At 36.1% G+C, this 23,399-nt stretch overlaps 2 protein-coding genes across 2 annotated transcripts in view; both read right to left on the bottom strand.

Annotated features, from left to right (window-relative positions):
- Window positions 1–133: 133 nt before the first annotated feature.
- Window positions 134–6,941, bottom strand: LOC139152592 (inosine triphosphate pyrophosphatase-like). The gene is made up of 8 exons (XM_070725833.1): window positions 6,775–6,941; window positions 6,331–6,382; window positions 5,084–5,148; window positions 3,723–3,796; window positions 2,879–2,910; window positions 2,151–2,266; window positions 1,006–1,082; window positions 134–640 (listed from the first exon to the last, which is right to left on the bottom strand). Exons 1-8 carry the CDS (start codon window positions 6,877–6,879, stop codon window positions 547–549), a joined length of 615 nt encoding a protein of 204 aa, XP_070581934.1. The 5' UTR covers window positions 6,880–6,941; the 3' UTR covers window positions 134–546.
- A 9,435-nt stretch (window positions 6,942–16,376) lies between these two features.
- Window positions 16,377–23,399, bottom strand: part of LOC139152599 (serine/threonine kinase-like domain-containing protein STKLD1) — a 42,655-nt gene continuing 35,632 nt past the window's right edge. Inside the window, exons 16-23 of the mRNA XM_070725838.1 lie at window positions 22,992–23,053; window positions 22,574–22,640; window positions 21,917–22,045; window positions 20,908–21,036; window positions 20,197–20,270; window positions 19,643–19,829; window positions 19,032–19,111; window positions 16,377–18,263 (exon numbers count right to left, since the gene is read on the bottom strand). Coding sequence (XP_070581939.1) covers window positions 18,153–18,263; window positions 19,032–19,111; window positions 19,643–19,829; window positions 20,197–20,270; window positions 20,908–21,036; window positions 21,917–22,045; window positions 22,574–22,640; window positions 22,992–23,053 — 839 coding nt within the window. The 3' untranslated portion in view covers window positions 16,377–18,152. The remainder of the gene's footprint in view (window positions 18,264–19,031; window positions 19,112–19,642; window positions 19,830–20,196; window positions 20,271–20,907; window positions 21,037–21,916; window positions 22,046–22,573; window positions 22,641–22,991; window positions 23,054–23,399) is intronic.

Genomic DNA, 23,399 nt, shown 5'->3' on the forward strand with positions numbered 1-23,399 from the left:
TGTAACATTCTTCAATGAAAAAGCATGAGAAATATGTATCTAGTGTATCATTTAGGATACTCAATATTCAATTTTGGTAAAAATCGTTCGATTTGCACACTCTAACAACGTACATTATGAACACACTTGCATATGTAAATACATGTACTTTTATTTGAAAAAATCAAGCATAAATGAAAAATATGTCACAAAGGTTCAAGAAGTGTGGTAGTTAGGAAAGATCTTACTTAATCATTTAATGTCTTTTGATGTAATACTACAGAGCAAAGTTTTTTCACAAAATTTTCCCTTCTTCCACAGGACATTGCTGACCTTAAGGAAGAACATGTTCGGGGATATTTAGTGTGAGATGGGAAGATCAGGTTATTGAAATCTGTTTTCTTAGCCCTGGAGTGAAATTTGTGATATTCTCACCATAAATCTATTATTCAGAGTCCCTGAGTAAATCTCACTGTTTTAAAAATCCTAAAACCTAGGTTTACCAGTCACAAACTTTGCGCATATAATTGAGAATGATTGCAAATAAAGTGCTCAGCTTGCTGTGGATCACTGCTGCTTGGAGAAATACTCAGCCAGAACTTGTAAAGCTTTACCACGATGTGAAATTGCATTCTTCTGTTCCTTGGCCATCTCAGCATATCTTGTAAATACAGAACAAAAAAGCTGATATTATGAGTCACTGGTTCAATGGCCACAAATGCATTATATACGCCAAAGTTCCCAGGTACTCAACGATATTCAAAAGAATTTGTGTCAGTGTGGCTGTTTTAAATTGAAACCAAAGTGTCATTCTGGACCTATCCAGAATATTCCGTGTTTGTCAAGATTTAAATGATTGTACACAGACAAAGACACAAGAGTGCATGAAATGGTGTGCCCACCTTGAAAGCAATGAACATAATGATGAACTATGACATCACTTCAACAGAAAAAGACTCATTGTTGCAAACTTTCAAAGAATTGCCTCTGAATTTTAAGGTGAGCTGAATATGGTACAATACTTACGTTTGGTCAAATCCATCTGGTTGAAAACAAGGATCCCATCCAAAATCAGGAGGGCCTCTTGGTTCTACAATTTTACCCTGGAAGTGAAGACAGCTAAGATATCATCAATGCCAATAACACCATGCATCTGTTACATTGAAACTAGTGCAAATCAAAGACAAACGGCAAAGACTCACATCGTTGAGGCTGCTAAGCAAATCTCTGATCTTCACAAAGTGAAATATCGATTGATCATCTATCAACTGAGATACTGAACACAATATCTAATGTTGTAGAAATGAAGGACTTGTAGAGAGTATACTGCATCATCTGGGAATATTCCGGATGTGTGATAAATTATTTTCCTTAGATTATATACTTCAACAGTACATCAATATGATATATCCCAATAGTTGACATAAATGAGTATCATAGTGTTGAACTTCCGCAGTAGAATGGGAGGGGGGGTGCTGATGTACCGTAGGCTCGTTTATACCGCGAGTGATAGTAATCCAGTCTAACTATATCATGACACCTGCCAAGCTCATATAAGACTGATTTATGATGAATAATGGTGTATGGAACTCGCATGGTCCCTGGCATCCATCAGTTAGACAGATACACGCACTCTCCAATGACTGAAAAGTGTTGGTGGTATAGGGTGGCTGTACAAGCTCTAGGTACTCGGTGCAAATGGAATGTAACAAGAATGTCAGTGATATCAGTGATAAACAATAGCAGTAGTTCAATGACTTAACTGATTCGATTCTTGTAGTACCACTTCAAGACATAATTCACTACTTTAACCCTTGTCCTGTCAAGTTCATACTGGTATGTCACCATTGGGTCAAGTCAATCACCATGTGTGACATGTCCTATGTTGTATTTTAACAAAGACTTGAATGTTTGACAACCCATCAAAACACAGATGCTGTAAACATTACTTTTACTAACTAACGCTGCCGTAACATACCATGCAAAGTGTGGCCTAAGCACAGCTTTTTTACTGACTCACCAGATGTGAAAGTGATACATCTGGCAGAATAAGGGTTAACAAAGACACCAAGGTGAGACACTGGCTTTAGTGTAAAAGATCATTTGAAATGTATTTTAAACATTTACATTTGTAGCAACTCAAACTCCAGAAGAGATATGGTTCAACTTACTGTTGTTTTACCCCTGAATAACTGTACAGGATCACCTGGTTTGCCACTGGAATATGCAAATGTGCACAAGGCATATGCTGATTTGTCCTCCCACCCTGTCAGTAACTTGTGTAAACCTATCAAAAGAACACTGCTGTCAAGATGTGGATGCTACAGACTCAATATATAATCTCAGGAAGTATAAAACATGAAAAAAAGATTGTGAGGTCATTATGAAAACACTGCAAAGTATGCATGAGGACATTAGCATTGCATATTGCAGACAGGAATGTATGTTGTTAACATACTCTATGGTAATAATCTTATTAATATACATCTTATAGTCACTGAGTCATAGCTGGTGCATGAAATAAGTCTGATGAACGTAACATACAGAGCGTGAGACAAGGTCCCTGAAACCGGAAAAAGTGAACGAAAAGAAGTACCAGAAAAAGGCACTATGCTTTTGGGTGTCTGGACAACAACATTATGGAACGGATATTCCATGTTTTTTCTATTGCATGGAAAATTCTATTGTTCTTGCTGGTAGGTATGTAATCCTAGCACGCATTGAATGGTTTAAGAGATGAATGTTGACTGACGTATTTCAAGGCTGAATTTTGATCAGAAGGAAATATCCCATATGATATTAGTCAGCTTGGTATAAATATAATCCATTTGAACATCCAATACTTGAAGTAAGTGAATTAACTGAAGCTTTCAATTAGTCATAAGATCATTTATCCTACCTGCTGGCTGGAGTTTTGCCAGGAACCATTTTCTGTCAAAATAACAGGACAGGGTGAATAGACAAGTAATTGACACAATCAAAATGAATAAAAGCCATTCATTTATAACAAACAACAACTTGGACATCACAGAGTACAGGCAAGAGGACTTCACCACAGAATACCATTAGATTTATCTATCAAAATTGTACAGATGGAAGTAGTGTGTAGTTTCAAGTCATAATATCAATCATCACCATCCTGTGGTGAATGATGAGCTGTGTCCTTAATAACTTCATCAAGACGTCCATTAAAGACTTGATCATCTTATCTGTAAACAGCTACTCAGCAAGACATGGTTTGTCTGTTGATCAGTCAGTCAATTAATGTCAGTTATGTCCCGGTATTCCTCAATATGTCTAACCCTCTTTCATTCAACCAGCTAGCTTGCTACTGTGATATTTCTAGTTTCTAAATATGACACAATTGTTACACAAATGACGCGTGACAATATTCCAAAGGCTTTGACCTTATACGGTAGCTTCACTGAGTTGCCATTGATTTTGACATTTCAGGGCCATGCTTGACGGGTGTAGCATGCTAGCAGGGTAGGCTTACCCATTCCCAACACCTGGTACCACCACTTATGATTGTATTCATGGTTCAAGATGGTTCTTCATTACCTTGGACAAATTTTATTTTGATATTTTATATTTTATACTAAAGGACCTGGTAATTTGTTACCTTGTATGATTTGGATTATTGAATTGTTTTGACGTCATATTCTCTATTAGCCTCTCCCCCTCAGTCCCTTTCAAACAGAAAACTAGCTTGCTTTAATCATATCTCATGTTATCTTACTCACATATATGGTCCTGGAAGTCCACCCAGGGCATTGAAACACAGACATGTGTCTTCAGTGAGAACTGGACCCTGTATCTGTCATACAGCAAAACAATACAAGTGTCACATGGTGTGGCATTGTCAAGCTCTTCCTTGGTATAAATATTGTGTACAGAATACAAATTTTAACACACAGACATTTTCAGTAACAAACTAAAGTTACAAAATCCGGTAAATTCTCAATGGGATTCAAACTCACAACGTACAGCACCCAGTCACCTAGTGAAGCCATCACGGTCAAAACCACTCGGCCAAATCCCTACCCTTCAAAGAGAGTGGTTATAACCAAGCTATAGTTGTTACAATTAGGAAGTCTTGTCACAATGATTGATGTACTGCTGGATAATGTTTTATTGCTTTGTGATAGATTTGATTTTTACTTTATTTTTAAAAGTACCTTCTTGTGGCGAACATAATGGAATATCTACAACTTCAGGAAGACATTCCAACAAAGCAATGGTTGAGTGCATAAATGTCAAGGCGCGTCCTGCTGGTGGTAATCAAGGTAACTCAACAAGTAAAACTAGAAAATTTAAGAAATATAGCTAAAAGATGATATATTTAAAACCAGACAATCACATTTCTTCAAGGTTGTGGAGATTCAAAGTGAGAACAACTCTGGACAGAGTGATGGCACCAATACAGGTTGATTCAAGCTTCCTAAATTTCTCTACTGTGTGGGGTGATGGAAAAGACCCTCTCAAATTATCCACTGATTCAAGGTGTACCAAGTGTGGTTTACTTCACTTAGACAAGCACCCTCAACAGTTGAGCCAGACACACAACCTAATCAATTGACAACTGGCAAAAATTGTCGAGAGGCTGTTAGAGGGCTGGTGTTGTGAGAAGTAGAAAAGCAATTAAGACTTGAGACTAGTAATGACATCTTTACAAGGGTGTTGGTTAAAAAACAACGTAAACTTGCTGAGTAAAAATGTGAAAAAAAATTTTCAGCATTCTGCTGGTGCAAAATATAACATGACCAAACTTTATCTAAAGCAAGTGTCAAATGTTTTAATTTTGCATGTCCTGGCATCATGGGAAGATTGTGTAAAATCCTGGAACATGAAAATTTACTGTTTTTTTTCTCAATATCACACTCCTATGATCTAGTGATCAGTCCTAATTCACTCTGAATATCGCCCTCCTATGATCTAGTGATCAGTGCTAATTCACTCTGAATATCGCCCTCCTATGATCTAATGATCAGTCCCTATTCATTCTGAATGTCTCCCTCCTATGAGCCAATAGTTAGTCCTTATTCTTTCAGGATATCCGCTTCCTGAGGTCTAATGATCAGTCCCAAACAAGAGTTTCACTCACAAATTTTGCAGCTTCTTCACACTTAGCAATAGATATCTCATCAGGTTCTCCTTGGTATTCAGGTACTGTAATAAGAATAGATTATTTCAATTATTTTATAATTTGATGTTCTTCTCATTGCCTGTGACACAAAACACCATGAGCAGATATAATAAAAACAGTCCACATATTCACAAGACTGTATCTCAATCAAATAACATTGATGTTATGACTGACACTGTTAGCTCTGGTAATGTAACATTGTAATAAGTTTTCCAAAAGCCCACATGTACTTGACTGTGACAGAAGTCACTCCCTTTGGAAGTTATTTTTGTCAATATTGCATGACCATTGCGAAGTTACAATTATATAATTGGACATATTGACAGAACGCAGAAACACTTATCAGCAAACTGTACCGGTAATTCATATTCAAAAGAGCAGATAATGGGTTACATATTTTGACAAGTACGCTAACAGTAAGCACAGCAATTGCTTTGGGAAGACCAAGTAGTCATTCTCTCCCTACCCCTCCATCCCCCAACTTGGGGGAAAGTTGGAGTTTGTGAAATAAGTCTTGTGAAATTTGCCAAGTGGTCAATATCCCCTGGGACAATACAATTAAGAAAATCCCAACCAAAAACAAGCAAATCCCCCACTTTCCTCCAACTCTTACATGTTGGACACATAAAACAATGGTAGACAGACTCGGGGGACAATAAATGTGATATTAGCCATAGAGCTACTTGTTCTTGCAATTCCCGTTTTATCCCCAACATTTGTCCCATACTGCCCAAGGTGGCATCCCCTTTGCGATAATATTGACTGACTACATTTCTAAACAGAAAACAAATCAAATTCAAATGTGATCATCATGTTCTTTATTTATTTATTTATTTATTTATTTATTTATTTATAGGACGCTGTAAACTTTTCTGTAACATGGTCTAGGTCACTTGAAACATTCTTGCAAGAAGCTATCATGGCAACAGATATTATTGGGTTTTATTTACAGTTTGGCTCATTATTGTCTCAAGTTCAGCAAACTTTTGTTGACATACAAAACCAGAACAGTGAAAAATCAACCAAGAGTTACAGCCACTAACCCTTTAATTTACAGTCATATATTATGTGCTTTGCAACGAATATAAGGTGGTTTAACATACATTCAATGAAGTGTCCCAGAAGAACACTATTTAATTTGCTGACAAAACAGTCAGTGCTTCAAGTGTATCTACCAATGAAATTAAAGTTTGTCGTGTACTTACAGTCAATCTTCTTTGACACAACAGTAAATTCACCAGAAAGAATTTCTTTGACCTGCAGAATGATCAAAAGCAAAAAAGTGCTTTGAATTTATTCGCTAGCAGCTGTTTACAATAAGATTGAAGAGTTAGAAAGTCACTCAATGGGCTGATATAAATGCCATTTTTCCCTTGTTGTATGCAACAGTGATTGTCTTGCAGCTCCCCCCCCCTCTCTCTCTCTCTCTCTTTCTCTCTCTCTCTCTCTCTCTCTCTCTCTCTCTCTCTCTCTCTCTCTCTCTCTCTCTCTCTGACTGCTGACGGTTAGAGTTTGAGAGTGTATACCAATGGAGGTTTTTCTACCTCCCAGCGTCTGAGCCCGACCACTCCCACCGGCCGGCACTTGCAGCTACGTACAGTATACAGCTAGAATCCATGGTAAACAAACAAAAAAATAAACAAACTTACTTCTTTTAATTTATTGGCATTACCGGTGACAAAAACCAACGATGTTTTCTCAGCAGCTGACATCCTGGTCCTGGTACATCTGAGAAAGTGACTCCTAATACGCATCGACGAACATACACCCACGTGTGTATTGGTAACAACTTTGGTGGGCTTCTGAAGTAGTACTTCCGGGTTACCTGGCGGGCCGGGCCACATCTTTCAATGATTCATCGGTGGTGGCGCTTACCTCGTTCGTTCTACTTAGACTACATACCACCGCGTACCGCACCACACCGTGCGTGCAACACCTCAACTTTACCATTTCATGTGTAAATTTGCTGGCAAGTATTTTCCAAAGCTTAAAACATGTCAAGATAAAACCTCAGTTTCTTGTCAAAGTAATATCACTATCTGTTCTTGGAATGTGCATGGTCTTACCAATAAAAATGTTTTTGCGGACGAGTTTTTAGATTTTATCAAACAGTTTGATGTAGCTTGTTTACAAGAAACCTCGTTGACTTGTAGTAAGGAGTTTTTCCATATCAAGGGTTATAGTGTTTTTCGTTCTGAAAGAAGTTGTAATGTTAAAAAAAGAGGTAGAGCTGCTGGAGGGTCAGCAATCATGTTCAGATCATCACTGAAAAAAGGTATTTCAAAGTTAAAATCTAGTGTTTCTGATTTTTTATGGTGTAAACTTGATAAGCAGTTCTTTTCTTTGAACAATGATGTGTACATTTGCTGTGTGTATATTCCACCTGAAAATTCTTCTGTACATGTGAAATATGATTATTTTGATGCATTAGAGAGGGAAATAGCTCAATACTCTTTGAGAGGTGATATTGTTGTAATGGGTGATTTTAATAGTAGAGTTGGATTTCTAACAGACTTTATCCAGAACGATGATATAGTATATACTCCAGTTCCCAATTTTTATACATCTGATAATTTTAGAGTAAGAAATTCTAAAGATTCCTCGCTACCAAAAGGTAATAGATTTGGTAAACAATTGATTGATCTTTGTCTGAATAACAACCTGTTAATTGCTAATGGGAGAACTGTTGGAGACTTATCTGGAAAATATACCTATCATCATCCAATGGGATCTAGTGCTGTTGATTATTGTATCACTTCTAAGTCAAATTATAAGAATTTGCAATACTTTAAAGTGCATGATTTTAATGCCATGTCTGATCATTGTGCCATAAGTACTTCATTGAGTTGTAATTACAGTTCATGACTCTCCTCCAAATAAGCTTCCGCCAAAATATGTTTGGGAAAGTAATAGTGCTGATGCTTTCAATAGTGTGATGAGTAATCAAGATTTTACAAATACATTTGATAAGTTTTTGAAATATAATGAAGGTCTTGTTGATACGAACTCAGCAGCTATCACGTTAACTAAAATTTTTTTCTAAAGGAGCCCGAGAAAGTTTAAAAATTAAGTACAGCAATCCTGGAAAAAAGAAGAAAAGAAATCAGTGGTTTGACCAAGATTGTAATAATTTACGCAAAGAACTAAAGATCGCTATGAAAGCCTTTGATAAGAATCCCAATGATTATTTTTTAAGATGCAATTATTTCAGCTTGAGGAAAAAATATAGAAAACTTCTGAAATTTAATAAAAAGCAGTATAGCAGATGTTTAATAGACAGATTAGAATCAACAAATAATAACTCAACTGAGTGTTGGAATATTTTGAAGAATCTTCGTTCCAAATCAGGGGCATCTGTAGATGAGTCTATACATTGTAAGGACTGGGTAAAAATATTTTAAGTCACTTTACAATTCATCAACAACTGTCAATGAAAATGGTATTTCACATGAACTAAATGATCTTGAAAAAATAAAGAGATTGAATACGTATCTTAATATGCCAATAAAACACAATGAGTTATTGCTCGCTATAAAACAATTATAAAATCATAAAGCGCCAGGAGAAGACTCAGTTATAAATGAAATGATTAAAGTCAGTAATAGTCTTTGTATAAGTAGCATTCTTAAGTTATTTAATCACATTTTAGAAAGCGGCAATTTTCCAGCAGTTTGGAAATCCACTTTATTAGTTCCACTTCACAAGTCAGGGGATAAGTGTGATCCGAATAATTATAGAGCAATTGCTCTTTCAAGTTGTTTCTCAAAACTTTTTACATCAGTGATGAATAGGAGGCTTATTAAGTATCTTGAGGATAATAATCTTTTTTCTAACTTCCAGTTTGGTTTTCGAAAAAACAGACGTACATCAGACTGTGTTTTTCTGTTAAAGACTGCTATTGATAAGATGTTCTCCATGAAAAGATTGAAAAATTCATCAAACAATCTTTATGTGGCATTTGTAGACTGTAGAAAAGCATTTGATAGTGTTTGGAGAAAAGGCCTCTTTTTAAAAATGCAGAGGTTGGGTATATCTGGTAGCTTTTACAATGTTGTTAAGTCTATGTATGATGATACTCAGTACAAAATGAAACTGTCCAGTGGTATTTCAGATGGGTTTATTCCTCATGTGGCGTGAAACAAGGTTGCAATATGTCACCAACATTATTTAATATTTTCTTAAATGATCTTCCACACGAGTTTGGTGGTATTTCTGATTCTCCTATCGAAATTGGAGATCAGAAGTTAAATTGTATATTATATGCAGATGATTTGATACTTATGTCAAAATCAGCTGATGGTTTACAAAATTGTTTAGATAAGTTGCATGCTTACAGTAAAATATGGGGCCTTTCAATCAATATCAATAAGACAAAAACAATGATATTTAATAGAGGTAACCGTTTCATAAAGAACCGGCAATTTTTTATTGAGAAAAGTGTGATTGAAGCAGTGAATCAGTACACATATGTTGGTGTTGTTTTTACACCTAATGGAAAGTTCAAACAAAATATGATTAATCTTAAAAATAAGGCTATGAAAGCTTTATTCAGCATTAAAAAGTCTATATTGTGTGAAAAAATGCTGAATCCAAAGCTGTGTTTAAAACTTTTTGATTGTTTGATTGTCCCAATTCTTTCATATTGTTCTGAAATATGGGGGACAGAAATTACAAGTGTTGATAACTGCCTTGAAAGTCTTTGTATATCATATCTCAGGTTTATTTTAGGAGTAAGTAAACGCACCCCTTTTGAGGGTATTAGATCTGAGCTAGGTAGATTTCCTTGTAAAATTAAGCTCAATATGTCTGTGATAAGATATTGGTGTAGATTAAATAATTTACCAGGAGACCATATTTTGAAAAATGCACTTAGAGAAAATGTACAAATCAATTCTCCATGGGCAAAATTTGTTCATCACGTTTTGGGAAGTTACAATCACAGTCGTGTTTTCAGTGAATTTAGAGTAAATTCTTATTCTCAGTTATGTAAAAAGTTAAAACATGAGTATGAAAATCAATACTTAGAAACTTGGAAGAGAACCCTTTTCAATGATTCAAGGAAGAATGGAAGTGGTAACAAACTGCGCACTTATAGAATCTTCAAGACCAAGTTTGGTTTTGAAAAATATTTAAGAGATATTTCAGATTTCAGGTTACGTAGAAGTTTAACAAAATATAGACAGAGTGATCATAATTTGCGTGTTGAAATTGGTAGGAAATGTAAACCTCATTTACCTTTAAATGAAAGAATTTGCTTGAGATGTGATAGTAATGTAATAGATGATGAGTTTCACTTTTTATTCACATGCAAGTGTCATATTTCTGAGAGATTGATTTTGTGCCAGAAAAGCGGAACAGATTTTTCTATCACTATGAGTGTCGAAGAAAAAGTAGAAGAGATGAAAAAGATTATGGAACAGAATTTTCTAAACCTTGCTATATTTATAAGGAATTCTGGTGTTTGCTGACCCCTCCAGTAGCTACCTACAGTTAGCTGTTTACAGTCAGAGTTATAAATTGTACTTCAATTCAATTCAATTTACTTGGATTTTAATATCCATTTGATGGTGTTCAGTTTTGGACATGTTGTTCTTTCATCTGAAATGTACCATACCACACTCTCTGTCAGTGTGTGTTGAGTAATAAAAGATTGATTGATTGATTGATTGAACTTTCTTCATAGTTTTGAAAAATGCCGTGATTATTTGTTTTCACAGTGAATAAAACATACATTGTTCTTGGTGACCTAAATATTGACATCAGGGCAAATACCACTACCTTTGTTAACTTTACTGACCTTCTCAATATTTATAATTTTGTACAAATTATTGATGCTGTCACGGAGACAACGACAATCAGCTTCCAGAAACAATTATCAATCATGTCATCACAAATATTGCAGATCATCTTTTTCATTCCGGAAACTTACTTGCTAGTAGAAGAGACCGTTTCCCACATTTTGCCGCCATTAACAACTGCGAACATATTTTTAGCATCATTTGATTCCTGGCAGCCGGATAAGACAGCTCAGATCAAAATGAGGCTTTTTACGACCTTTTTCACAATTGTCACATCAAAACATGCCTCACTTTGGAGAACACAAGACAAAGGCAATACGTATTCGTAAAAAATGGGATGTCTAAAGATTACTTATTAAAGTAGCATGAAAGACAAGTTAAATTCTAAAATGAAAACTTTCCCCAATAATGCCCAAATCAGTAATAAATATTAGAGCTAAAATAAAAAAATGGGCCCCAATAACATTACGGGGCAGGATCAAATTCATCCATTATAACTCCAGCTTAGTGTTGGAAAAATAACCAAATGATCATTGAAACCCGTCAAAAACCAATCACAATGAACACGATTGGAACTAATTATAATTTGGGATAATTGGATATTTTTCAAATTTCTCAAAAATGTTAGGTGCCCTATTGCTGAATGTTGCGATATTACAAATTACTCATAAAAAAAAGTGTGTAACTTAAAAAGAAAAGCAGATTAGCTTACATTGGTAGATCATTTCGACATTAATTCACCATCCAATTATCCCAAATTAGTTCCAAATGTGTTAATGATACTGAAAAGATTGACATTGAAAACACCGCAATAAAGGGCGTGTCGTAAGCTTTTATCTCGGTGTCTCAATTGACCAATCACTGACCTAGAAATCTCACTTGAGAAAAGCGACCAGTCCTACAGAGGGGTGATTTTTCATATCCGTCAATACGTGCCAATATTACTGTACCGCACTTCAATCATATCACATGACCTACGTCATTGAGATTTGGGGAAACGCGCAACTGCTCTACGCCCTCTTCTCCCTCTACAAAGACAATTGCTCGAATTATTGCTTGTTCTTCTTATGATCCACCATCCGCTCTTCTCTTCAGCCAGCTTGGAATATATTTGCAAACGTCATGTAACACCTTTTTTCATCTTTGACCTAAATGTAACCACTTTGCTAACTATCTTATTCACTTCAGAGTAATAATGACCTGACCAATGAGTACGAAACTCACTCAAGTTTCAGCGAAAATCTACCCTTTCGGAAAACAATGCTTACAATGGTACACTGGGTCCGACAACAAAGCTTGAAGGTAAATATAGAGAGAGTGTTTTGACATTGGTTTTATCAATTGCGCCCGAAAGCTGGGCCATTGTCAAAATTGACAGACAGTTGGCATATTGAAGAAACATTGCTAAGGCATCGACCATTATATCCTGACAGGAGGTGATCTAAAGAAAAATAAATCTACAGGGATAAAATTGCGAAAGAAATCCTATAGCCTTTAATACTGTTTTTCCCTAAAAAGTATTCACAGGACTTTCAGCTGTAAATAATCCGATTCTGCAAGAAATTGCAAAACTAGAAAAATATCGCCAAGATCAGAGAGAGTGACACATCCCCTAGAAGACAGTGACATGTTGATTATCAATTAATGTTGTGGTTGAATGCATCTGTATGAGAAACGAACACACAATAGAAAAATACTGATTAACGACTTTTCATTCGACGAGTTGAAGAGTTTTTTCAGAAACTGTCTATGTGCAGAATGAATACTTGTGATAATATTTTTTAAAGTTTAACTCGATAAATTTACGATAATTCTGATACCATTTGTAATATCATTTTGATTGCAGTACCAATTTCATTTTATAATCCATTGGCGAGAGATTGTGATGGCGGCGTTGGTAAGTGCTTTTAGTTCGCTTCTATTTTTTTTTCTGCTACACAAGCTATTTTCCTAAAATACAAAGGACAAAACAACATGCAAACATCCCTTGCTCTCATACACTTGTGTTTCTTTGCAGTAAATTTTACATCTAGTGAACTGATTGCCTTTGTGTCTGCTGTACTTGCATTCCTTTTGATGTTAAAGTATATTGTGTTCTTTCCATGACATGATGGAGTATATAGCCTACTTTTTTCAAGTATTGTCGACTTTCTTTTCAATAATTGCCCTCCAAAGCTTACTGCCATAAATTCCCTCTGTTATCAAAATCAGTTTGAACAAGAACCATGCAAGATATTGACAGTGAGTTCATTGGAGGACATTTCTTTCACGTCGGAGAATCTTATCATGGAGACGGTACAAGACGACTGTTCGCCGAGGATTTTAATAGGAAATTGCTCCAACTTGTTTGTGTGGACAGAATAAGTAGTCTAAACTTTACAAGTCATCGGAGGTACTAGAACACGGGTTCGTCATACTTGTCTAATAAGATGAACATGTCGATAGAATTAAGATTGATGGTTTTATTTACAAAAATCAGAAAGCGGTCCCAGTTATAAATCGTAACACGGTTCATCATTCAACTGGTTCATGTAGAGATTTGCAGCTGCCAAACCACTTTGCACTTCGTGCTTTGGTTGCTATTACTCTTTTTATTTGTCAATAAATTTGAAGAACGCCTTACCAATCTATTGTTGCTGTTGCGTCAATAATGCCGTTCCACATTACAGGAGCATCCCAAGAATCAGGTAGCTGCAATAATGCTACCACAGTCCCTGTGATGCAACAATTATTGCAGCTCAAGTACAGGCTCCTATAGCTGATAGGTGAGAGTTTGGATGTAAGGTGACGATTCCATCTCTTCGTTCCGCTGTGTTTCATCATAGATCCCCGAGAAAACGTGTTCCGTTTTCTCGTTGTTCTGAGGCAAATTTACTGTCAGTCTGTGTAAAGTGTAAAAATCACATTTTTCTTCTCAGATCACAGGCGCTTGGCACATTGCTTGGATAATAATCGTATATAATATGTAGAATGTCTATATACGACTTGATTATTCAATAAAAGAATCACCGTACGCGATTTTAGTGTAGGCCTATAGGCCTACATATTGACTGGCATTGCACCCATGGCTGCCTGGCTTGGGCCCAGCGAACGCACTGCATAATCATCAATGCGTAGAATGTCTACATGACTTAATTATTTAATAAAGAATAACGGTACGTGATATTACTGTATATGTCGGCTAGCTTAACCGAGCGGCTGTAGAGCTCTGCAGGGCTTGGGCCGGGCTTTGGCCCGTTGTCCACTGCTGCACAGACATTGTTTTCCTTGCTATCTTATCTTTTCCAGTCCATAGAAAGTCATACATTATTTTGTGCACTTTATGAATGGTGTTTTTCTCAACAGCAATGGAATTTAGAATATATGTAAATTGTGAAATTCCGAACGTTTTTATCAGTTGGACTTTGCCAAATAATGAGAGCTTTCTGCTCTTCCATGAGTTGCGAATAGTTTTCAAAGTATCCACTTCTTTGCTTACATTTTTCTGTTTAACATCTTTATTGTATGAGAAATAAATTCCTACTATCTTGATAGGCTCCGCGGGCCAATTGACCCCAAACATCTTGTCTTTCCTGTCCCTCCAGTTTCCCAGCCATACCCCTTGCGTTTTATCCATGTTGATTTTCAGGCCTGAGCATTTATGAAATTTGTTTAACAAATTGAATAGCAGCCCGGCAGACCCAGTATCAGACACGAAGCACGTCATGTCATCTGCAAAAGCAGCATCCTTAATTTCTTCCCCCAGTATGGTGATGCCAGTGATGTCTTTGTTTGACCGTATTGAAACCAGGAGAGTTTCCAGAACGAGAATAAAAAGCATAGGAGACAATGGATCTCCCTGCCTTACCCCCTTCCTAATTTGAAATAGCCTGTGCTGAATCCCCCATTCATTACACAGCTTTCACTGTTAGTTTACAACGCGCTTATCCAATGTTGGAAGTTTTGGCCAAAGTTAAACTTCTGCAAAACTTTGAATAAATAGGACCAGCTCACAGTATCAAATGCCTTTTCAAAGTCTATGGCAAAAAGTAATGCTCCTATGTTGGTTTCTCTGGTATACTGATAAATTTCGTCTATGAGCCTTACATAATCATTGATGTTACGGCCCTTTACGAATGCTGCTTGAGTTGGACCAATTAACTCCGGTAAAACTTTCTCAAGACGCTTTGCTAAGCATTTTGAGGCTATTTTAATGTCAACGTTCATTAAAGAAAATGGGCGCCAGTTTTTAAGCATCAAACGGTCCCGTCCAGTTTTTTTCTATTAATGTGATCATGCTCTGTCTCTGTGAGACAGAGAATTCCCGACATCATATCCGATCCTGACAACACTGTCAAAAGTAATTCTGTTTGAAGTGAGGAAATAGCTAGACACTAATAACTTTACTTAACCGCAGACTTACATCCATATTAAAACTTTTTAAACGAACACAGTGGGAAATTTTTAGCCTTCGATCAACTATCCTAGCAACACTGATTACAGGTAGACACTGTTAAAAAAAACCTTTAAACAAACCCAATGCTGCCTACAACGTAAAACGCGGTACAGTTTGATAAAATGTCAGTTTCCTGCTAGATACCGATGTGGTTTTCAGCTTCAATCCAATTAATCCGTTTACACAAGCTTCTAGGGGAAAAATGAGAAAATTGGTACTCAAGATTTATATTGGTTAATTTCATCATTACCAGTAGCATCGTTTTTTAAAAGGAAAAAGAGAACTTAATAGGTCGATTGCCCAACTACACACCCATAATAATCCACTCTAATGCAACGGTTCCTGACATTCCATGTAGGGGTACCTCCCAATATGAAAATACTGCAAAAATTGACCCCTTTGTTAGAGATTCCTGATCAAAATCAGATCCATAGTTAGGGCCTTAAACTACAAGCCTTATGAAAACAAAACGGCTAAAAAAGATTGATGATCCTAAGGTGACACAGGGCTATCAACGTTTCCTAAGAGTCGAATGTAGCATCATGGATAAACATTTTTTTCGTGAAGTGACTGATTCAGGTGGTACATACCTATACACCTTTTTATTGGAGTATCTCCCCGGACAATACGCCGGTGCCGGTGTTTGTGGATCGGGTGGTGTTGATACGGTAGACTGATTTTGCTGAACAATGTTTCAACTTGTTCTCTATACTGCATAGCTGATAATTGCACCTGACAGAGTAATATGATAGTCTTTCCCCATAAAAATGTAATTGAAAATCGTTGACCACATCAATTTTACTGTTGTTCTTATCAGTTTTCGGTACACCAAAATGCAATTAGTTGTAAATTCCTTGAATCATCTATTTTACTGTGACTAATCCAATAGCTCTCATATGTGGTTTGAGATTCCTGGCTATGATCTCCATCAGATCTGTTCAAATGATAATGAAATTCGTATGTTACACACTGATACAAGTATTAACTCCACTGTTTTTGCAAAAAAAACCCTGGAAACTTAATAATCCAACATTCACCTTTAATGTATTTAGAACAGATACTAAATATTTACAGTTCATACTTGTTGCGTAAATAAGAAGTATTTAGCTTATAAAATCAAACACATTTTTTTTGTGGCTCTTGATTATGTTCCACAAAGAACACCTGGATTAGGTTGGAAGAGACAGAACCAAACCTTGCTACATGAAAAAGCTTTGATCATTACAATTTGAATGAAGTAAAAATTCAGCATAGTTTGGAAAAAATGACAAACGAAATGTATGTGAAAAATATAACAAAATATATAAAAGTTAAAGCACAACACACCACCCTGGTATTTGAGAAAATTTGCATGTCATCTTGCAATGATGCATCAGAACATATATGGACATGTTGAATATTCAAACTTCATCAATTCATTCCACAACTGAAATCATCATCAGTTGATTTTGTTACAATATCCCCTGTAAAGTTTTAGTCTTTGGATAAAACCCTTCACTGGTGAATGAAATCTCCGTATTCAAATGATGACTAAAAATGGCTTGTTTTGATTTCATAATCACTCTCTTTGATGAAGAATTATGCTGTACTTTTGGAAAAATTACACCTCATTGCATTTGGCAATAGTTTCAGGGTTATCCTACCACTACATATGAGAGTTCTACTTATTTCTGAAATCAATTTTACTGAAATGAGAGCACATTGTTTCACTGTTAACATGTGAAGTTCAAAACTTTTCAACTTGGTCAGGTCTTTCTCTCTACAGCTGAGCAGCGACCAATTTCGAAAAGGACAAAGTTGACATTATCAGAGAGACGACTTCTTCCCCAGGAAATCATTTGTGAACACATGTAACAGTGTTTTTCAAGTGTTTACTGTAATGCTTATTTATTGATCTCTTTTTATTAATTTTGGCAATGGTTCAACTTGAAAGTCAAGGTCAGTACAGTGTAAGGTGTGTTAAAACTTTGCATGTGCACAGCAGCTCATTTCATGTCAGATACTCCTGGTACATTGATCCATGCTACAAGGTGAAGGAGCAATGATGAGTGAAGTGCAGTACAACGCCATGTTCAAGGTCATACTTCACAGTCATCTCTTTGTCGGTAGCACCCTGGCTAATGTTTATACTTGATCTGACTACAGAGGACAATGCAGTGCATGAATGTAGTTTATGGCTGACTGAACTAATTCTTACAATAGCTTGGTACTGACATTGAATGGATGTCAATGTCCACTTGTTGTAACTACAAATAGAGTATGAACGCTGCTTACAACTAACTGAACTCTCACAATAGCTTGTTACTGAAATGGGACGGATTTCACCATTAATCTTATATGGGGTGGTTTGTAAAAGTTTGTGGTCAAACAGGTACATGTATTGACCAGTTTTACACAGTATATCAATACAACATAAATCTAATTTCCATAAAGATCAAGGCATTTGTAAAATTTAACTATGACAGTCCACCCTGATTCATTTGATACAAAAGTTGTTTGGCAAAAAAAGTTGGTTCAAATGTTTTTAACTAATACCTGTGCTTCATTTTGAAGAATTTGCTCTTTCAACTACTCTATGTAAAATGATGCTAATGCCATTATATTTGGCTGAACAATTAAAACATGTAAATATTTGAAGACTGAGCAACAATAACAAAATCTGGGAAAAAGCTCATCAAAATGAAATAAAAATTAATATATCAAATTTATTTTCCCAATTTTGGGCAGAAAAATCACTGCTGTTTCCTGATTAATTGGAATGTCTGATTGGTTGAATTTGAACTTCAAAGAATTTTTATTTGGTTGAAGCTTTGGCACGGTTTCTGGCAGATGTGGGTCTGTTCCTTGGTGCTTTGGCTCCAGCTGACATTTTAGATAACGCACTCAATACTGGTCCCATAATGTCCTGCAAACGAGAACCAAATAAAACCAATTACTTTCCTGCTTGTTTCCCATAATCTTTGGCAATTTGGCTTCAGGTTCTATGAAGCCAAACTTCACTGCATTTAGTAAACCAGAGAAATTTGAGTTTTAACACTGGAATGTGACAAATACAGAATACTATGCAATGTATTTTCTGTGACTTCCATTTTCTTTACAGAAATACCAATGCTGTATTTAGAACTTGGAAGAATTGTAATGACATTGAAACCCAATAATAGAATTGTTTGGCGAAATACAGCCTAACCATGTGTTCATTTTTTAACATGGTTTCTTTGTAATATTTTTTATCATGTTATTTTAATGCCAATGGTCAATATTGGACTCTGCAATTATGCAAAGATTTCACAAACTGATGACTTGCTCAGAGAGGTTTGAATTTCAATTGACCAGTGAATTTTAAGTAATGAAGGTCAAGCATTGATCACAAACATATTCTAAATCAAGTGAGCACAGTACAGCGTACCACAGTGCAGTGCAGGATGAACTCCTTGCAGACTATCCTGCATAGATTCAATCAGAATGCTGACACACTTTTCGGAGTGTGTTCACTGAAAATTTGAAACCGTCATGAAGAGTTGGATGATGAAGACAGCCTGCTAAAACCATCCTTTCTTCTCAATTTCACCTGATATGCCTATAATTTCAGGGTCAAACATTGACAGTTGGCAAAAAAATAAAGGTGTAAAAACATTTCAAAAAATACAGTGTTGCTTTATTGATGTAAACTTACTTCATTGCTGGCATACATAACTTGTGCTTCCTTTAAAACTTCTTCCATTCGTAATGATTTCAAATCATGAACTATATCATCTGCAAAACAACCATCACCATATTCATTGGTCATTTTCTTTACACTTAGTGATATACCTAAGCTGAATTTCTTTAGTATACTCGTGACCATGCCAGATGCACCTTACAAAACCATAAACACTAGCATTATTCAGTCATGTGACTCACAAGTGATCATTAAACCACGTTACTGATGTCCTGCTGTACAATCATTTCTGCTGATGAAGAGTATCTGAATGGACTGGACAGCTACAGCTTTTGCTGGTTTTTCTACTTGTTGAGAGCAACTATTTAATTTTTTTCCTTTACGACATTTGAATAATGTTTGTCAGCTTTGCAAGCCAATTAAATCAATAATACAAAAGTGCCACAACAGTATGAACTGAAGTAAAGTTTTACAAAGAGCAAATACTTAAAAATCAAAGTTTAATTCTGATTTTCAGATTTTTTGCCAGTTCTGTGCTTAATATGGTTGGCATTGCATAAGATTTATTGTACAATTAGGCCTCTCCATACTGAAGTTCAGGACATCACATCTGCACATCTACATACCATGCTCCGCCATCTCCATCAGTAGCACACAGACATTTTCCACCACCTCAGGGTTATCATGGTGTTGCTTGTACGCTTTCTTCACTGCTTGTAGACCGCCCTCTTTCACCATTGAGTGTGCGCTGAGTTCATCTGTTTCTATTATGCTTGCCAAAGCCATGCAAGCATTCTTCACCACCTTAGGGTGCTGTGGAATATACAAGTATATGGTATTAATCTAGAAACTTTGTTGTTCTTCTGGATGTTGGGAAAATTAATAAATAAACACATAAACAAATAATAATATAAATAGACAATAGAATTATGAAAAATCTTTCTATCTACAAGAGTGTAAAAATAGAGCATTTTTTCACACCAGAGTTTGTAATTGTTTAATTTCTTGTCTTCATTTGCCAATAGACTGTTTTTGAATTATACAGTAACATAACACATTTTGACTTGTTTGGTATTTTCACCATCAAAACTTGATGCAAATCTTTCATTTGCTATGGCCAAATTTGACCTCTACTGAGCTCCGAGGGGGGCAGGGGGTTGAAGGTTATATTAATACATACCTCCCTGTGAATCTCAACGGCTCTGACCATCAAAGGTACAGCTTTGTTATCTTGCATCAGTGTGATATTATCATCTGTTGAATCAAATACAATGAAAAGGTCTAATGTCAGGTTTACCTTGGTAAAAATTTGAACTCTGTTGAGACTACTTTGGTTTTATTTGAAGAGTGTTTCAGGATGATGATGTACTGAAAGCTGTTCCGTCATTGACTGTATGTATTAAGTTTGCCCTGACACTGCTTTCTAGTTGTGTAAGACATGTCTATGACAGATGTTACATCATCAAAACATCTGACAATTTTGCCAGTAACATCAGTAGAGCAAGTACCTAGGACAATGTTCAATGTATTGCATCCCACAATTTTTTTTTGCAAAACAGTATGACCTGAACATATATTTTATTGAATTTCACATTGCATTATCAAAACAATGTAACTCTAGGACAGTGATCTCTAACTCTTGAAATGATCAGTCAATAGCTACTTTCACCATAGCAACAACTGACCTTCCATGGAGTGATCACAGAGCATAGCTACAACTGACTTTCCATGGAGAGTGACCACAGAGCATAGCAACGACTGACTTTCCATGGAGAGTGACCAATTCAAAGAGCATAGTTACAACTGACCTTCCATGGAAATTTGACCTTTAGAGCATAGCTACAACTGACCTTCCATGGAAATTTGACCTTAGAGCATAGCTACAACTGACCTTCCATGGAGAGTGACCACAGAGCTGCACAGGCTCCCTCTATCACATCAGCTGTCTTGGCGTGTTTTTCTAGAGCTCCACATATATCAATGGCACCTTTTTCCTCTGTAACTATCAAGGCGTTGTTTTCTGCAAAGAAAAAAAACAACTCGACTTTGTCATCTTGCCTGGTTCTCTAAGTCAGTACTTTATGGGTGCATCCCAGTGTTTTGAACAGAATTGTTGGATTCAGAGTACAGTGAAATGGGGATTATGGGGTTAGTGTTGCTCTCACAACTGTATTTTAGAAGATGTTGGTTTCTATGGAGAAGTGTCTATATTAACCCTTTGAGTGCTGTAATTTTTCCCACCAATATTTTGGTGCAACATTTACCAATTTTTATGAATTTTTCTATCATTTTTATTCACAATTTTGGACCAAATAGACATCACATTTCATAGGCTGCGATTTTTTTATCAAAATTATGCAAAAATTTGTAAACAACTAGACAACAAAAACTGACTTGAGCTCTCAAAGGGTTAATAAACTGTACCAGTATTTCTCATTAAAATGATGTGATTGTGAAGACTGCCTTACAATGCAACATGAAAATTAATAACACAGAAAGTTGGCAACATGCTGTGTTTTCTCATGATGCATAACTTCATACTTAACTCTTTCACTACCAGACCATGGTACAAAAACCATAGTTGGATATACAGAAAACATGTGTAACAGTTGGATTATGGCTGATAACATAATAGGCATTCAATGGAAATATGCATGTGATGCACAAGGGACTTGAAAAAGAAAATGAAAAAATATGAGAGTGAAAATATATCTTACTAGCACTGAGAGCTTAGTCTCTGTATTTTTCATAGCAACCGTGGTTTCACTTTGTTATATTTCACATGCCATGAGTACAGATCATCAAGTTTTACAAAGATGCTACAAAGAAAACAAGGATTGTCTGTAAAGGTGGTGTATGAGCACATTCTTGAAATACAGGTCAGTAATATTTACACTCACCATTGACAGCAAGACTCCAGAGGGCGCTACAACAATTGGCAGCTATCTCTGCATCATTTGGAAAAGCCCTCAATGCTGCGAGGACATCTTGAACGCCGCCTTTCTGACCAATGATTTCAGCTGCAGCCTCTGAAATCAAAATTATGGCAAAGATGATATTAGCATACTGTTTACACACTGTACTCAACAGATATTTTGATATGTGATATCCAATTATGAGTATCGGAATCAGTTTTCTCTAGCGCTCTTCCTTACAGCTTTATTCACATGTCAACAAGCCATGGATGCCAAACTTTACAAAAACAAAAGGCAGTACAGTATTAGACACTGAGGGCACTGTTTATGTGCTGGTGAATTGAGCATATTCAAACACTGGACTTGCAAGAAATCAAAGGGGAAGAAAAATGCTGCGTTTGATGACAGAGTCTCAGCAAGTATTCCAAGTTCTGTTTTCAGTGAGCTTTATCTGTAGCTACTTGGATATTTTAAGTTGAATAACATTCCCCTTTGGGTTCACAAGATAAACAACTTGACTAGCACGCACATTGTCTGCACCTTGAGATGTGGTATACACTGTAATTTTTTTTGTCTTTACACAGTTGAACCGGTGGGCAACTGAAATGAAGAGTTGATAATGGTTTTGGTAGACAGTCTTACCTTCTGCAGACAAAGCCATTAGTAATGCCGATGCACTGGCTTGTAAATGTTTGGATCCTGCATGCGACTGAAGGAAACAACAATGTAAGTCATCAGTATCAAAAAATTTCACTAAAATATAAAAAACGTCAATTACATTGAAGTTCAATGAAAGGCTATATAACATGACATTTTCACATACCTAGCTGAAATCTAAAACATTAATCATATTACTAAATGAGACAGAGATTCCTAGAAACACAACTCTGGAAAACTGTTTGTGGTTGGCTGGTTAATAAACAGCTAAAGATTTACTATTTTATTGCCTGATGTCTTATCTTTTAAAATGAGCGTTGGTGCTTCCTCATACAAGTAATGCAGAGAGATGAAAATATAACAGAGTTATGTACAAAATAATAGCGTGAACTATTGTACTTACAATCATTGCGAGTGGAATTATTTCGATGATCTCTTGTGAATAGAGAATGTCATCTGTATCAGCTGTGAAAAAATTATCATGGAAAATCAATTCAGTTGATGAAGATAAAACAACATGAGCTGTTATCGTTACTATTTCAGTGTCTTTGCTACAAGAATCAGCCTTGGAAACTCAATGGCCACTGACTGAATGCACCACTGTCATGTTTTGGAACAGCAATGTAGCTGTCAGTGGTTTGCATTGAATTGTTGCCAATATTAGAATTCGACAAACAACCTAAATTGAGGAGTTGCCAACACTGTTGGGTGTAATTATCAGTCTATCACAAAGAATAAACTCTGCAGAGGTTGAAACATTGTTTCGAAGGAGGTTAGATGCAGTCAGAACAACACAACTTGATCCACACAA

The sequence above is a fragment of the Ptychodera flava genome, chromosome 16, assembly GCF_041260155.1.
Source record: "Ptychodera flava strain L36383 chromosome 16, AS_Pfla_20210202, whole genome shotgun sequence".
Classification (NCBI taxonomy): domain Eukaryota; kingdom Metazoa; phylum Hemichordata; class Enteropneusta; family Ptychoderidae; genus Ptychodera; species Ptychodera flava.

Bases quoted from the DNA above. Each gene is read 5' to 3' on its own strand.
- LOC139152592 (XM_070725833.1), bottom strand. From the start codon at position 6,879: ATGCGTATTAGGAGTCACTTTCTCAGATGTACCAGGACCAGGATGTCA. The intron at 2,267-2,878 runs GTAGGATAAATG...TTCTTTTGATAG, and splicing joins GGCAAAACTCCAGCCAGCAG to GTTTACACAAGTTACTGACA. The intron at 1,083-2,150 runs GTAAGTTGAACC...CTTCACTTCCAG, and splicing joins TATTCAGGGGTAAAACAACA to GGTAAAATTGTAGAACCAAG.